The sequence below is a fragment of the Alosa pseudoharengus genome, unplaced genomic scaffold (assembly GCF_046254945.1).
Source record: "Alosa pseudoharengus isolate Yale_2024_CS ecotype anadromous, Long Island Sound unplaced genomic scaffold, YU_APseudo_1.1 YU_APseudo_1.1_scf_2, whole genome shotgun sequence".
Classification (NCBI taxonomy): Eukaryota; Metazoa; Chordata; class Actinopteri; order Clupeiformes; family Clupeidae; genus Alosa; species Alosa pseudoharengus.
The window spans coordinates 12,624,595-12,639,930 of NW_027468663.1; the positions used below are offsets into that span (position 1 = coordinate 12,624,595).

Sequence of the window (15,336 nt, forward strand, 5' to 3'; positions counted from 1 at the left end):
TTTCATTACTCGTAGCCAGACCCTTAATCTTTCAGATTTGGGTCTGGATTTCCAGGCTATTTGTCTCACACAACTCACATTATATTTTAACCAAGGACCAAATGAAACACACCAGAGAGGTAGCTAACTCCTTCAGTATTCCCAGAGAAACTCCACACAGGGTTTCATTTGTCTTTGGGAGACAGGCTGCTGTTTCTGGGCTGCCTACAGAAACCGGGTTTTTTTACAGTGTACTCACGGAATGGGCAGCTAGTTGATCGTGAGGAGATGATTGCTGAATGTGACACAATATGTTATGGGCTTGAAATAGCACCTTTGAATCATTACATTCAGTTCAGATGAGCACTGAAAATGGGCCAACCAGGCCAAGACTAGCAGAAATGCGAAATTAAAACAGAAAGAGGGGAAGAAAGAGGCTCTGAGGAGTGGGCTGTAAATCTATTGGGGGGGGGGCATCCTCAGCCGACTGATAGGATATGAAGGCTTTCACAAATCAGTCCAGTGTTCAGCCCCCCCACCACTGACAGGATGTGAAGGATCTCACAGGAGTTGAATGACCCTACAACCTCCAGGGTCCCTCTATATGACTCAGGTGATCAGGACAGATCTGACACACACACACACACACACACACACACACACACATACACACACACACACACACACACATGCACACACACACACACACACACACACACACACACTCTATACACCTGCCCACACCTGCCCATTCCTACTTAACAACAACAACAACCCAATGGCATCCCGATCATAGGAACAATTAAAATGTATGAATGTGAGCATTGCTCAGAAGAACATAACAAAACTTGACAACTGATTGTTTCATTGGAGCTAGCCAGATTTAACCTTTAGCTGCAAATACTTGAGTAATGACTTTAGAAAGCATGCCAACCACACTTACTACAATTCCTACCGCACTGTATCAACCTTTACAACAACTAATGCTATAGCTCATTGCCACAGCAATTTACAAAAACATGGCTATTAATGGCATAAGAAAGTAAATATATGCCCAATATAGGAAGGCATGTTAGTAAGTATTAATATGTCAATATCAATATAGGAAGGCATGTTAGTAAGTATTTACTTATTCATTATGCTTGTCATAAAAACAAGTAGCCTGGGTGCCATTCCGAACTTAGTCCCGCCCACAACATCTGAGGTCAGGAAGTTCCGTCTGGCATTGCTCCATTGTGGAGCAAGTATGCTCGCCCTAGATCGGGCTGACCAATCAAATCGGGCTTTACGATGATGGACAGGTGAGCAACAGCGCCTGGTCTATCACGTCATCTGAGCATGCTTAGATTAGGCTTATGTTTGAAACAAAAACGCTGTGGCTAGAAGGATACATGGCTTTTAAGACCCCATATGGAAAATGCATATTATTTAATGAGGTTTTATCACTGAAAACAAATATTTCTGAAAACTTTGGCCACAGTTGAGATGTGGGAAAACTCATGGTTTCACTTTCATGAAGGGAAAACAGCACTGTTGCATTGCGACATGTTCCCTCGTTGTTTGAAATCTCTGATTGACCACCTGTTCGAGGCATTTGCGACAGCCTTTACTAGCTATTTAACATGTTTGTAGCATATCAGTGTTCAACAGAATTATTTTTAAAAATGGAGGGGATATAGGCTATCAGTTTTTTCCTAATAGCCTACCCTACTACGTAGGCTATATCTTAGATTTCGCTAATGAGTGTTGTAGGCTAGGAGTTATTGATGGCACTAACTTTTACAAAAGACCAGAAAACAATGTTAAGGCATTTGTGGAGAAGAAGGATGGTTCATGTGTTTTCTTCCTACACCTCACGGTAAGCTACTTCGTTGCTCTGATTGGTTAGGTCTATCCAATTGAGTGCAGAGGCATTCCCCCCCTGTATCGGTTGAAACACGCCCCATAATTACGTCCCAATGGAGCAGTATCAGACTCTGACTAGAATTGAGTATGACTACATCAGACTAAAAAACAAGGGCAGGTGGGGGAAATGTGTTGCTATGCTCAGTGATGTTTCAAAAACAGGTAATTGTGTCTGTGTGAAGCCAATCTTGTTGAAGTAAAGGTCAGTGATTATGCTTGCATAATTAATCAAGTAACATTCTAGTCATAGTCATAGAACTACTGTCATGGAAAAACACACACAACCACAAACACACGCACACATTTTAATGCTTTTATTTGGACCTTAACACAGGGGAAGATTCACAGATCCAAACATTGAAGGAAGTAAAAAAAACACACACACACACACACACACACACACAGAACCAGTGCTACTGTCCAAAGCCTTCCAAACACATTGTCAATAGCATCTAAACATCAAAGCATTACAGCCTATGGGCAAGAGCATGGGAAGCTGAAAAACACACACACACACACACACACACACACACACACACACACACACACACACACACTAATGTACAAACCACTGCCTTTCATTGATGGAGCCTCTCTCACTATGATTAATAAAGGATTTTCTTTTCTTTTCCACTCCTTCTAACCATGCTACTGTACCCACCCCAACACACTTCTTAAGACTGGAAGGTCTGCATTCATGTCCATCCTCCTTTGGCACAATTACCTGTCCACAAAGAATGTGTGTGTGTCTGTGTGTGTGTGTGTGTGTGTGTGTGTGTGTGTGTGTGTGTGTAGGTGACTTGCATTTTGCCAAGCAGATTAAAAGCAGGCACCTCATTACGGGGCCGAGGAGCGCTAACAATAGAAGAGTGGAGGATCCTGGGCGCATCCATCTGTCAAGCGTACCATTTAGCCTGTCAGGCAGCGCAGGGCCAGTGGAAGCCATTAGCCCACCCTGATAATCAAACGCTATTTACTCACTTCCTCTCCCCACCACCTCTCCCTCTACCTCCCTCTCTCTCTCTCTCTCTCGCTCTCTCTCTCTCTCTCTCTCTCTCCCTCCCTCTCTCTCTCTCTCTCTCTCTCTGAGATGGTGTCAAGAGCGTGTAAAGATGACGACTAGAGAAGGCAAAATAACATCAAACGAAATGGTGTCTTGCACATGTATGTGTCCTCCAAGTCTGAGTGTGTTGGGAACTCGGGGGATGTAAATGGGAGATCAGAGGTAGCACAGAGAGACAATAAGCTTGTACAGGAAGCGCTTTCTATATCGCTTTGTGCTTAACTAAATTTAAACTGCTCTGCAGCAATTTTCAACCAGGCATTTGGGACCAGTACAGCCAAAATATCTTCTACACAAAGACAAATGAGGTGTCAGAACAGTTTTTTTCCCTTTTCCGTTTTAAATGCTGTAGTGAGTAAACAGCACTTTTTTTTAATTGACGGTATATGCTGGTATGCTGATATATCATTGCAAATTTACTCTAATCCATAATAAAGCTTCTTTGCCAGTCAGGAGAGGTTTTTAGTAATGAGCTGCAGGCAATTCACTGCTTCCAGTGATATTCAAGGGATCACTTAGGCAATTCCACACAAAACTGTCACATCCATAACGGCAACACAATGGCATGGTATTTAGTTGGCGTTATGGACATGACAGTTTTGCGTGGAATTGTGGAATTGCCCACGTGTCAAACGGAGCTATCAGGCTCTTGGCCATCTCCTACTCCTAAAAACACTGCTACTCGCTGCTGCTAAACACACACACACACACACACACACACACACACACACACACACACACACAGACACAGAGACACAGAGACACAGACACACACACATACATTAAGTGCTGGCAGCCCCCCCCCCCCCCCGTGGGTTTCAACATGCTATGAGGAAAAGAACTCATTTAAACATTTACATTTTCCACATGGTGAGAACTTAGTGTTCGAGCTCCCCTTGACTGGACTGGAGTAACTCTCTTTCATTCTCCCTCTCTCTTTCTCTGTAAAAGCGGCCAAGTGGTGGGTGATTTTGCGGAGTGTGTGCGGAGGCCACCCAACTCTGCTGGAGCATGGCAAAATACTGTAGGGAGACAGAGAAGGCCTGACAAAGTTCCAGAACATGCTTTGTATCCACAGGCTTGATTTCAGAATTCCATCTCACTGTGCCAGTGTTCAGAAGAAATGGGAGACAGACAGCCACACACACACACACACTACACACATATATACCCTCCCCCCCTCACACACACACACACACACACACACGCACATATGAATACAATGTCTTGGTCTACATGGTCCTTGTGCTCTTCAGAGGGCAACTATTGTAATGGAATGGAGTCTGCCACCAGAATGTGTGTAGCCATTCCTGAGGCTTTTCTCCCCCAATCACTGCCCCCCCCCCCCCCCCCCCACTAACCACCTTTGTCTTTCTGCTGTAATAATGACTAAATCTGTATCCATGCCAAAGGCCTGCTTAGTAAATGGAGGCCCCCTGGGCCTTTAAAACACTATCCAACACTGTCCTCTATTACAGCAATTATATGAGTTTTTTTCTCCCCACTCTGTTATCTTCTGCTGTGTGTGCTTATATAGTTATTGGCTGCTACTGCTGGAGAGGGAGAGAGAGAGAGAGAGAGAGAGAGAGAGAGAGAGAGAGAGAGAGAGAGAAAGGGAGAGAGAGAGAGAGAGAGTCTGGACTTATACTTTTTCATTTCTGAGAAACCAAGAACTCTCATTTTAAAAAAGAAACAGCAGACAGCCTTGCACTAGCCCCAGAGCCACCGGGACACATCTAAACGGAGAGGCCCAAAATAAAGGCCGTACTGTAGTTGCACTTTGTGGTGCACAAAGTTTACTTGTTGACTTTGAAAAGTAAACGGGAATGGTCTCTTGCAGAGTGGAATAAATTGGAGGCCAGGAATATTTGAGGGATGCCATCAAAGGGTCTGCCATGTGTAAATAAAACTGGGGGATAACTACAAAGGGAGTTCAGATGGGGCAGGCAAACACGCTGGCTGGGCCACTGGTCATAACAAGCCATGCATTTTTCTGCACTCTAAGGAGGACACACAAGGGCCAGGCTTGGCCCAAATCTGGCTTTGATCCGGGGCAGAATACAAGGCACTGGGCAGGATCAGAGCCGCATGCGTTACTCTGAGCCAAAGTGATATTCGGGAATGAACTTCCTCCAAGCATGAGGCAAGGACATTCCTAGCACATTGAATTACCCAAAAGCCTTCACTTTGATGGGGAAGACTGGGAAGAGCAAGTCATGCTCTCTCTCTCTCTCTCTCTCACTCTCTCTCTTTCTCTCTGTGTGTATGTGTGTGTGAGAGAGAGAGAGAGAGAGAGAGAGAGAGAGAGAGAGAAAGGGATGACTAAAAAGATGAGATTTTTCCTTTGGCACATATTTTACACTGCAGCTAATGCAGACTAAATAGTATTATTTGCGATGCATTATAATATTGCGTTACATCCCATGGCTAGCAACTTCAGATGTTGTTGGACCCAGTTGTCTGAGCAATAAATAAACACATACAAAAATACATAAATAAAAATACATAAATAAAAATACATAAATAAAAGGGAGAGCAGACGACAGGACAGTGACGGTGGTGCCTCTGCCATTCTCTTTACTTTTCGACAGGGCAACAGGGGCACAAAGAGTGTCCTTATTACAGATAAGCATTCTCTGTAACAATGTCGGTGAAAGTGCTGCACTTGTCCCAGACTTGCTGCTATTGTCCTGGAAACATTCGCTCGCGGTCGAGCTCTTAATGGTGCCGCAACAGAGAACACAAACAACACAAAAGAGCAAGCTAAAGTACAAGAAGGGCCCAATTTAAATCCCCGGTAGAGATGCATTACAGATGGGCTTTTTTTGTCCTTTGGGGAAAAAAGTCTGTCATGTTGGCTTTTTTTTCTCTTTTAGACAATTGTGGTTGTAAATTGAGCTATCACACAAAGGAAAACACTTGAAAAGATCTGCTATTAAGTCTTTTGAAAGACTGTAGAAAATGGGAAGAGTACATCTGCACTACTAAAGCAGTCTTAGTCTGAAGTCTTACTTCAGCATGTTTTAGGTAAAGGATATTCGCTGTTATTTCCGCCATAACACTAGCATTTAGCAATAGAGTATAATTGGAAAATGACCATCACTTAATGACTGGACTAGTCAATCTTCATTTTGAAGATTTTCTCCCTTTCTCACTCTATTTTTCTCAGTCACCACGGCTCTTTGCACAACAACATTTTGGTTAGAAAAACAACCTGCTGAGCACCCTCACCCCCCAAGGCGGCTCTTACCGGCCTGGTTGGTGGTGATGTCGATGGCCACGTGCTGGGCCGGGTAGGGGCTCTTGTTGCTGACGCCGTTGACGGCCTGGACCTGGAAGGTGTAGACGGTGTGGGCCAGCAGGTTGCTGATGAGCGTGCGCGTCTCCGTCAGGCCCACCTGCCGTGGCGTGAACTCCACGTTGTCGTCGCAGTGCGAGCAGTGCGACTGGCCGTCGGCGCGGCACTTCTTGCACACGATGTTGTAGACCACGTCGTCGCGGCCGCCCGTCTCACGCGGCGAGTGCCACTCCAGGATCACCGACGTCTCGTTGACGATGGAGATGACGTTGCGTGGCGCAGAGGGGACACCTGTGGAGCGGGAGTTGGAGGAGGAGAACACTGGTAAGCAAAAGGTCACTACCAAACATCTTAAGAGCATAGCACTCTAGAATCTCCACTCTATCATGCAGGCAGCAGTTTAGGATGCCACACTGTGCTTGATGCAACTGGAGTTATACTTCATTGTAGTGAGACCAGCATAGCCAAACCTCACAGCTAAATAACAAAGCCCAAAGCAATAGCAATAACAAAGCTTTGTAGTCTCTAACACAAAGTGTTGCTTTGTTGTCTCCCACACAGAGAGCTGGAGGTCCAGATCTATGGTTTCTGGATTAGATGACCAGTTAGACCACAGACAACACGACCATGACAGAATTCCTTGTTCATATTTCAAAAGGGTTTGCACAGTGGTTATGTGTATATATCCCATCATAACATCTCTTTTAAAAAGAAAAAAATAATAAAATTTTTGGCAACAGCTAAAAAAAAAAAAACCTATTTTTCTGAGTATTATTTTTACAGTGAACTTTTTCAGCCCTGGCATGACTTGCCCTGATACAATGGTGCCAGTTTCCCTGCACTGTGTTGTGTTGAGCCCCAGCTGGCTCTGGCTTGCAATAATAGTCTATAATTACCATATAGAGTAGCTGTCTGAGCCTGCCTGTCAGTGTTCGCGTGCCAGCCCACTTTCTATAAGCGATGAAAGCGTTTTCATCAGCCGGCACGACCTAATAAAAACACTTGGCTTTATCCAAGTTCATCTCAAAGGCTTCCTTTCCCAGTTTCCTCCCTAGGCTCTGAAAAGCATTATTGTTTCTTTCTTCTTTGTTCCTCTTGTTTTTTCTCTCTCTCTTTCCATGGTCCCTTTTTTTTACTGTACTGCCGCTCTCTTGCTTTCCACTCCGCAGATAAAGAAACAACTTCCCCAGATAAGCCGGCCACTTCCGGTTGGGGCAGCCCGCTCGCCACACACACACACACACACACACACACACACACAAGCACATGCTGTGCACACACACACGCACACGCACACACACACACTCACACTCACACTCACACTCACACTCACACTCACACTCACACTCACACTCACACTCACACACACACACTTGTGAATTGGGTGCGTGTTCCAATGCAGAGCAGAGGAGGTGAGCTGCTTGGTTCAATCGGGGCACAATTAATCATGCCAGAGCCCAGGGCAGTGTGGGTCAGTACGGACCAGCCCAAGTGAGGAGGGCAGGAGTGGGAGAAGGGGGCAGAAGGACAGGGGAGGGCAGGAGTGGGATGAGGGGGCAGAAGGACAGGGGAGGGTTGGAGTGGGACGAGGGGGCAGAAGGACAGGGGAGGGTTGGAGTGGGACGAGGGGGCAGAAGGACAGGGGAGGGTTGGAGAGGACCAGGGATGCTGACGGGAGAAGCAAACGGCAGGGAATCAACATCTATCTCTCCTCACACTGAGGACTGGAGAGGGGGATAGAGAGAGACAAAGAGAGGGAGGGAAGGAAGGAGGGTAAGGCTATTATGGCCATTTTTTGTTTCCATTTTTCTTTTTAGACTTTGATTTAGGAAGTCATTCAGACTAATGGCCTCCAGGATTCAGGGTGTTTTGAGGCAGACTGGTTAATTGGAGCCTGATGGTCAGAGCAATACAGTCCATCAACGTGTCTGGACGCATTAGATGGAACACAGTGAGGTAGCAATACACCTCTTTCATTTAGTGACAAACACAAACAGTGCACCCATGCACATGCATGCTCAATGCTCACACACACACACACACACACACACACACACACACACACACACACATATACTGTAAGTACACAAACGCATGCATGCGCAGACACACACACACAAACACACACATACACACATTAAGACACCCATATACAAACACTTTGCTTTCTGCTTTTCTACAAGCTGTCACTAAAATTGTCTCTATATTAAGAGCTGACACAAGTCCAAAAAGAGTCGAAGTTGCGTCGGCATATCTGTATGAACGCATGTTGAACAGAGCTGGAAGAAAAACACATTAAAAAAGAGAAAGGCAGGGGGAGAAAAAGATAAGCCCTTTACCCTTTCACTGGCAAGCTCTCTCTCTCTCTCTCTCTCAAGAGATTGCGAGTCTATGCAGAAGTAGGCCAGAAGGGTGTGATGGCATCTCTCGAATTAGAGGGTGCACATCAGAGCTCTGAGCTCTCAAACATTAGAACACACACACACACACACACACACACACACACACACACACACTCTCTCAACACTCTCTCACACACACACACACACGCACACAACACACACACACTCCACACACACACGCACACCACAGGGCACAAGGGTCCCTCTTCACTACAGCTCACTGCACCACCTGACAGTAATATTCTCCCTATGGACTCCATTCAAGCCTGACCACACAAGCTGATGGCACAGCATCCGATTAAACACAAACCTGAACAAATATATTAGCAGACATCTCTTCTCACAAAGTTCCCTCTGAACTGGCACTTTTCTGATGAAGAGACTTTGGGTTGCCTCATGTTAGACAGACAGTATCATTACCCTGCGTATAAATGTCTTTTTTTGGAAATGCAAATGCGTGTGAATTTCAATAAGCCAGCTATCTTATCTGTGGCAGGTGCTCTACTTGTTATAGCCCTGCACTCTGAATACTCAATTCAACTGACCTCGTTCTCGCACTGCCTCGCTGCACATGAAAATACATTACTGTTTGTTTGAAAGTAGTAATTATAGAAAATTATTACTTTAGTGCACAGGTGTGCTGTACTGCACTATGTTTTGATGAGGGCCCTATGACGGCTCTGATGTCGAGGCTGATATATTGACCAATGTGCCAGCGAGGCTCTTGGAAAGCATAACAAAGAAGTCTGGAGCTTAAACTTCAGATTGGCCTTTTTGGAGTTTCTTTCTTTTTTTTAATTGAGTGGTTGATTGGGTAGCATTAGGATTCGCAAAGAACTATGATGTGATCCCTGCTGTCCTTTGGCAGACACACACACACTCACTCAAAAGAAAACACACACACAAACACAAAAACACACACAGTCCAAAAAGGGAAAGCTCTCAGCTTGGCCTGTGGTTCTGCCACCCGCCTGTTTCCAAATGCAGACCCTTTGTGCGAAAGGGGGCTTGAGAAATCAGATGTGACTGCCACTTAACGGGTGATTTGCAGGCTATTACGGCTGCCCTTGGCTGTTTTAATTTGCCATGGGATTTAATTTGTCGAGTGCATTACTTACCGCCCCTCCATTGGCATCCATTTAGCAGTGCGAGTTGCCATTGATTTTGCTTACATGTTGCCAGTGTTAATTACACAAAGACATCATCATCTGCACCATAGTGCACTGCAGTCTGTAGACACAGCGCGCTATGTGTTCCCACCCACTCTGACTGTACATGTTAGGGGAAATCTGATGGAAGCAGCAGTGTATGTGTATGTGTGTGGGTGGATGCCATGTTCCCAGTGGCATATGCATAAGGGTTTTCTTTCTTCAAGAGCAATTTGATGGGTTTCACAGCCTGTCTTGTCACTAATGTGTGTGTGTGTGTGTGTGTGTGTGTGTGTGTGTGTGTGTGTGTGTGTGTGTGTGTGCACGCGTACACTGGGGCTTTCGCTGATTCTTCAGGCAATGTTTCTGAGCCAGTGCATCATGTCATCGTGGAGCGCCCCCCCCCCTCGCCCCCACCCCAGACACACACACACACATATACACACATCCTTCCGGCAGCATCGGAGTGAGACAGAGACGCACGCATGAGACTGATCCTTTATGGCGCTGGCAGCCGCCTGATGAAGTACTGAGCAGCAGGTGGATTTAGTGCAGGCCGTAAAACAGCGGGCGGCAAAACCTCGACCGGCCGCTCACGAAACCCTGGCAGTGTGCCAACGGAGCCCGTCCCCGGCTTCTCCTCTGCACCCCTCCGATAAGAAGACACCCCCCCCCCCCCCCACAGCAAAATAAACATGGCATAACATTGTTTACGCTGTCGGTCCCCGCAGCTCAGTCCCATGGTGTTACTCACACGCCTTCATTCACTCTTGTTTGCTCCGCCAACACAAAACAGGCCACAGGGGAGAGGCACACAGTGGCTCTGATACGCATCACAGACAAGAACAAGAGAAAGAGAGATAGAGAGAGGGAGATGGAGATGGAGAGAGAGGGGGGGGGGTGGAGAGGAAGAGAGAGAGAGGGAGATAGAGAGAGCCAGGGGAGTTTACTTAAGAAGTATGAGGGATGGAGAGAGAAAGAGACAGTTCGAGAGAGAGAGAGAGGAACAGAGACAAGGAGAGACACAGAGGAGAGGACAGGGAGTTGAGTATGAAAAATGAGAGATGGAGAGAGGGAGTGAAACACACAGAGAGAAAGAGAGGAAGACAGAGAGGCACAGACAGAGGAGAGGATAGGGAGTTAATTGAAGAGGTGTACTTTAACATCAGCCCTGGTGTAGGGTAGCTCTGGGTAGCTCTGGTACCACTGAAGCTCAGTCATCTCCACTGTGGTGGTCTCACAGCAGAACAGAAGGAACCAAAACAAACTAGACCAATCTGTCAAAGATGCATTTGCTTGAAGTATCCTCTGTGCTGTCACCAGCCTTGTTTCTGTAGTGCACTCTCAACAAGCACAGTGACCCTGAGGAGGGCCTATCTGCCAAACAGATCCATCAGATTCATGTAACATAAAGACACACAAAGATTGAAATCAAAGCAGGACGAGTTAGAGGATGGTGAGGAGTCCTCTCTAGTGATAATGCTGCATTCCTAGGAAGCTGGATATATATCCTAATTGTAATCTCCTAATTTCATTCCGGAGGTCAAGAATTCGGAACCCCCTGCTGGGTAAAAGTACAATGGAACGCAAGTCAGTCTACCCTAAACTTCAAAGTCGGAATTTAATTGAATTCGACCTTCAATATCTGAGTTGTCTGGAATGCAGCATTCACACATATAAGAGACAAGAGATGAGAGACCATGCGGAATGTTAATGTAATTCAGCAATTACAGGCGAATGAAGTGTTCACGCAACACACAACAAAGGTAAAAGAATTTCAGCTTTTGGGGCAACAAGGGAATCGCTGGCAATGTCTATAGCACTTATGGAGGTTGAGGAGCGAGGATGGTGCAGTGGCTTTCACAGTCACAGTCACAGTCACAGGCACAGGCTCTGGTCCGGCTCCACAGCAAAGGGTATGGGACTGTGTGTGTGGCCCGCTAACGTGACAAGCCAGGAGCCAGGGAGGAGCTGAGAAGGGGGCAGGCAGTGTATATCAGTGTGTATGCTGTATGTGTGTGTATGTGTGTGTGTGTGTGTGTGTGTATGCTTTGTGGTGGGTGTGTTTCGGGGTGAGTTGATGCATGTGTGTGTATGTGTGTATGTATGTGTATGTGTGTGTGCGTATACGTCAGAGGGGAGTGCACAGAGCTTAAGCACAGGGCGCAATCACTCAGCCGCCAGGCGGTAGAGGCTTGGGGATTAGACCAGGCAAGGCAATTACACTGGCTTAGGGTTTGTTTACTACTGAATTACAGACAAAATTGTCCTCTTAGGCTGCTACTCGGAGGGGCAGACCCCCGACTAGGCACTCCCCACACACAGACAGCGAGACAGAGTCCAGCCAGAACTGGCCAACGGAGCAGAGCACCGCAGAGCAAAGCACCGCAGTGCACACACACACACACACACACACACACACATACACACACAAACACACACACACAGGACCACAAAGAACGCAGCTGCACAGCTTGAGCAGGCAAGTCAGCCAGCAGCGAAGCACAGAGCTGTGAGAGGTGGAGGTGTTGGGGCAGAACAGGGCGGTGTGTGGTGGTGTGGTGTTGGGGCAGGACAGGGCGGTGTGTGGTGGTGTGGTGTTGGGGGCAGGACAGGGTGGTTTGTGGTGGTGTGGTGTTGGGGCAGGACAGTGTGGTGTGTGGTGGTGTGGTGTTGGGGCAGGACAGTGTGGTGTGTGGTGGTGTGGTGTGGTGTTGGGGCAGGACAGGGTGGTTTGTGGTGGTGTGGGTGTGGTGGTGGGAAAGTCAGGATAGGATGGGGGTTGGTCCTGTCTGACGGTGTCATCAGGGGGCGTGCATGTCTTTATGGGAGCTATGAGAGACACAGGGGTGCAGAAAGCGAGTGGTCAAGGCTAAGTGCTGAACACTCTGAGCCCCCTTAAGCCCTCTGTGGTGGTGCAGGCCAGTGTTCAGCAGCACTGAGGCCTCTGCCTGCTGCGTTGGCTGGGTGAGCTGCATTAACGAGTCCCGCTCCGAGCTACTGAACAGCCCTGTCAGCCTCCCTGCACTCGTCCTCTTAGGCTCTCCTCTCCTCTCCTCATCTCACACAAGTGGAGGGTTAGAGAGAGAGAGAGAGAGAGAGAGAGAGAGAGAGAGAGAGAGAGAGAGAGAGAGAGAGAGAGAGAGAGAGAGAGAGAGCGGCAAATATGAGGAAAGGGAAAAGTAAATAAATGTTTCAGAGAGATGGGGTGAGAGGAGAGCGAGAAAGAGGGAGAGACAAGTCAGAAAGAAAGAGGGAGAGTGTGCGAGATGGAAGGAGGTGAAAGAGAAAGAGGGAGAGTGTGCGAGATGGAAGGGAGGTGAAAGAGAAAGAGGGAGTGTGTGCGAGATGGAAGGAGGTGAAAGAGAAAGAGTGAAATCAGACAGGGGGAGTTTAGTGAGAGCAGAAGGGGAAGACTAAAATGAGGAATGAGGAAGCGTCGGTGTGTGTGGCCGTACGGGAGGATGCATCTCCGCATCTCCCCCAGCGGATTAATCATCAGCGCTCTCCGGTGCCTGACTCGCACCAATTAATGCCCTGCCTGTCAGTCTCCAGCGAGGAGGAGGAAGGGAGGGAGGGGGGGGGGGGGGTTGTGCTGTGCCTGCAGCTTGCTATCGAGTTGTGGACGCTCTGTGGGTGAATGGGAATAATTTATGGAGTGGAGGATACAGGCCGCTATCGGTTGGGCTGGGCTGGGCTGGGCTGGGCTGGGCTGGGCTGGGCTCAGCTCGGCTCAGATCTCTCCCAGTGGCCCCATTCCCCCCAGTGCCGAGTCAGGGCGTTCGGCGTGGTGCTGGGGCCCCTCGCTGGGAGTGGAGAGCAACCCCCGGGGGTAGCCATGGGGGTGTTAAGGGAGTGGGAAGCGAAAGATGGACGGGGTTTTCAAGGAGAGGGAGGAGGAGGAGGAGGAGGAGGAGTGAGAGGCAGCGGAGGCGGCAGCAGCAGCCCAGGGACGGACGGAGCCGGAACGGATCGCTCTGGCGCCCCGCTGACACAAGCAGGAGCTCGCCAATCCATCACCCTCCTAATCAGGCACATTTCTGCACAAGCCTTTTTCCTCCCCTCCTGCTGCTTCTGCTGCTGCTGGTGCTGTCCAGGGCCTGTCTGTACAGGCCTAAGGCTGAGCCGGATCCTGTCTGGTCTGGTCTGGGATGGGCTGGGTGGTGTACTGTAGGGTAGGGACTGGAGGACAGGGATGGAGGACAGGAGGGATGCAGACGACCAGTGGGGAAACGCAACGAAAGTAGAGAATACAAGAGACAGCAGGAGAACTCTATGGGTGTAGGCCTTGCTAATCCAATTAGAGTTTAACGTTCCTGGATAAACAACGAAAAAATAAACACTCAAGCTGAGGAAATGAATAAATATGATCACACGGGCACGGATGAACAGTGTGGGCAGAGAACCCCACTACAGAGAAAAGCCTTCTGAAGAGAATAAACTTTCTGAGAAAGCAAAGCAATAACAACACAAAATACCACAAATTAAATACGAAGCCACTCAGATCAGAAAACAACATGAAAAGGGGCTTGATTTTCCAGGCCTTAGTATATCAACACGACACATTTTTTAATTTGTACCAGTATCAGTTGAGATGGTAAATAATATAAGAGCAATGATGCTTCCTTCAAACAGATTTTCAGAGTGAGGTGGGGAAACAGGCTTAAAGTGCTGATCCTCAAACGTTTTTCCGTCCCGCACAATGAATTATTGATCAAATTATCATTAACCAACAAGCACCCAAGCAACAGCTGCTCTTTGATGGCGAGCGGCAGCCTGTGCGAGAGAGACAGGCGGAAAACATATGTGCCGTCGTGTGACGGCGTTTCAAATTCTCCCTTTCGTGGGTGAGCACACCCCGTGTTCCTCCTCCGATCCGCTTGGCTGAGACCGGCAAGTCGGCTAGAGCTCACAGGCTTCTTTCTTCCTCCTCGCACTCTTCCTCCTCCTCCTCCTCATCTTCTTCCTCCTACAAAACATTTATTAAATGCTCTCCAAATCTTAAAACTCAGCCTGTCTGCTGTTCTCACTCTCAGGAGGGTAGAGGAGAGTTAACGTTCACTCCACATCCTTTACAGAGAGAGTATTGGTGGACAGACAGGCGGTTGCAAAGTGAAGAGGACGGAGAGGAGAATAAGCTAGTGCACTTGATACTGGCTAGTCAGTGTGGCTGAAGAGTGCTAAGTGATCACCCACAAAAGACTCAACCATCAGAGGTTCTCTTGTCATGGAGCTCCTGGTACTATTGAGGCCTGTTAGTTCTTTAAAAGCATGGCTTTTCCAAAGCCATTGTGACTAAAAGCATTGGAAATGGCATTACCACCTGTGACCTTGGAGTCACCTAAGCCACAAAACACTGCAAAATGAAAAAAAAAAACATTTTGAAGTGTTACATTGCATAAAGAGCTAAGAGCTATTACTATTACTTCTACTATTACTATTGTATTCTAACTGTGAAATGACCACCAGTATAGCTAGTCATTAAAGTACAAGGCCCTTTTATCTGTGTGTGTGGAACATTAGCTATATGCTCTTAACCTG

The 15,336-nt window shown here is 47.5% G+C and overlaps 1 protein-coding gene across 1 annotated transcript in view; it reads right to left on the minus strand.

Moving 5' to 3' along the window:
- Positions 1–15,336, minus strand: part of ephb1 (EPH receptor B1) — a 223,164-nt gene that overhangs the window by 57,679 nt on the left and 150,149 nt on the right. The window contains 1 exon segment of the mRNA XM_076293772.1: positions 6,198–6,536. Coding sequence (XP_076149887.1) covers positions 6,198–6,536 — 339 coding nt within the window.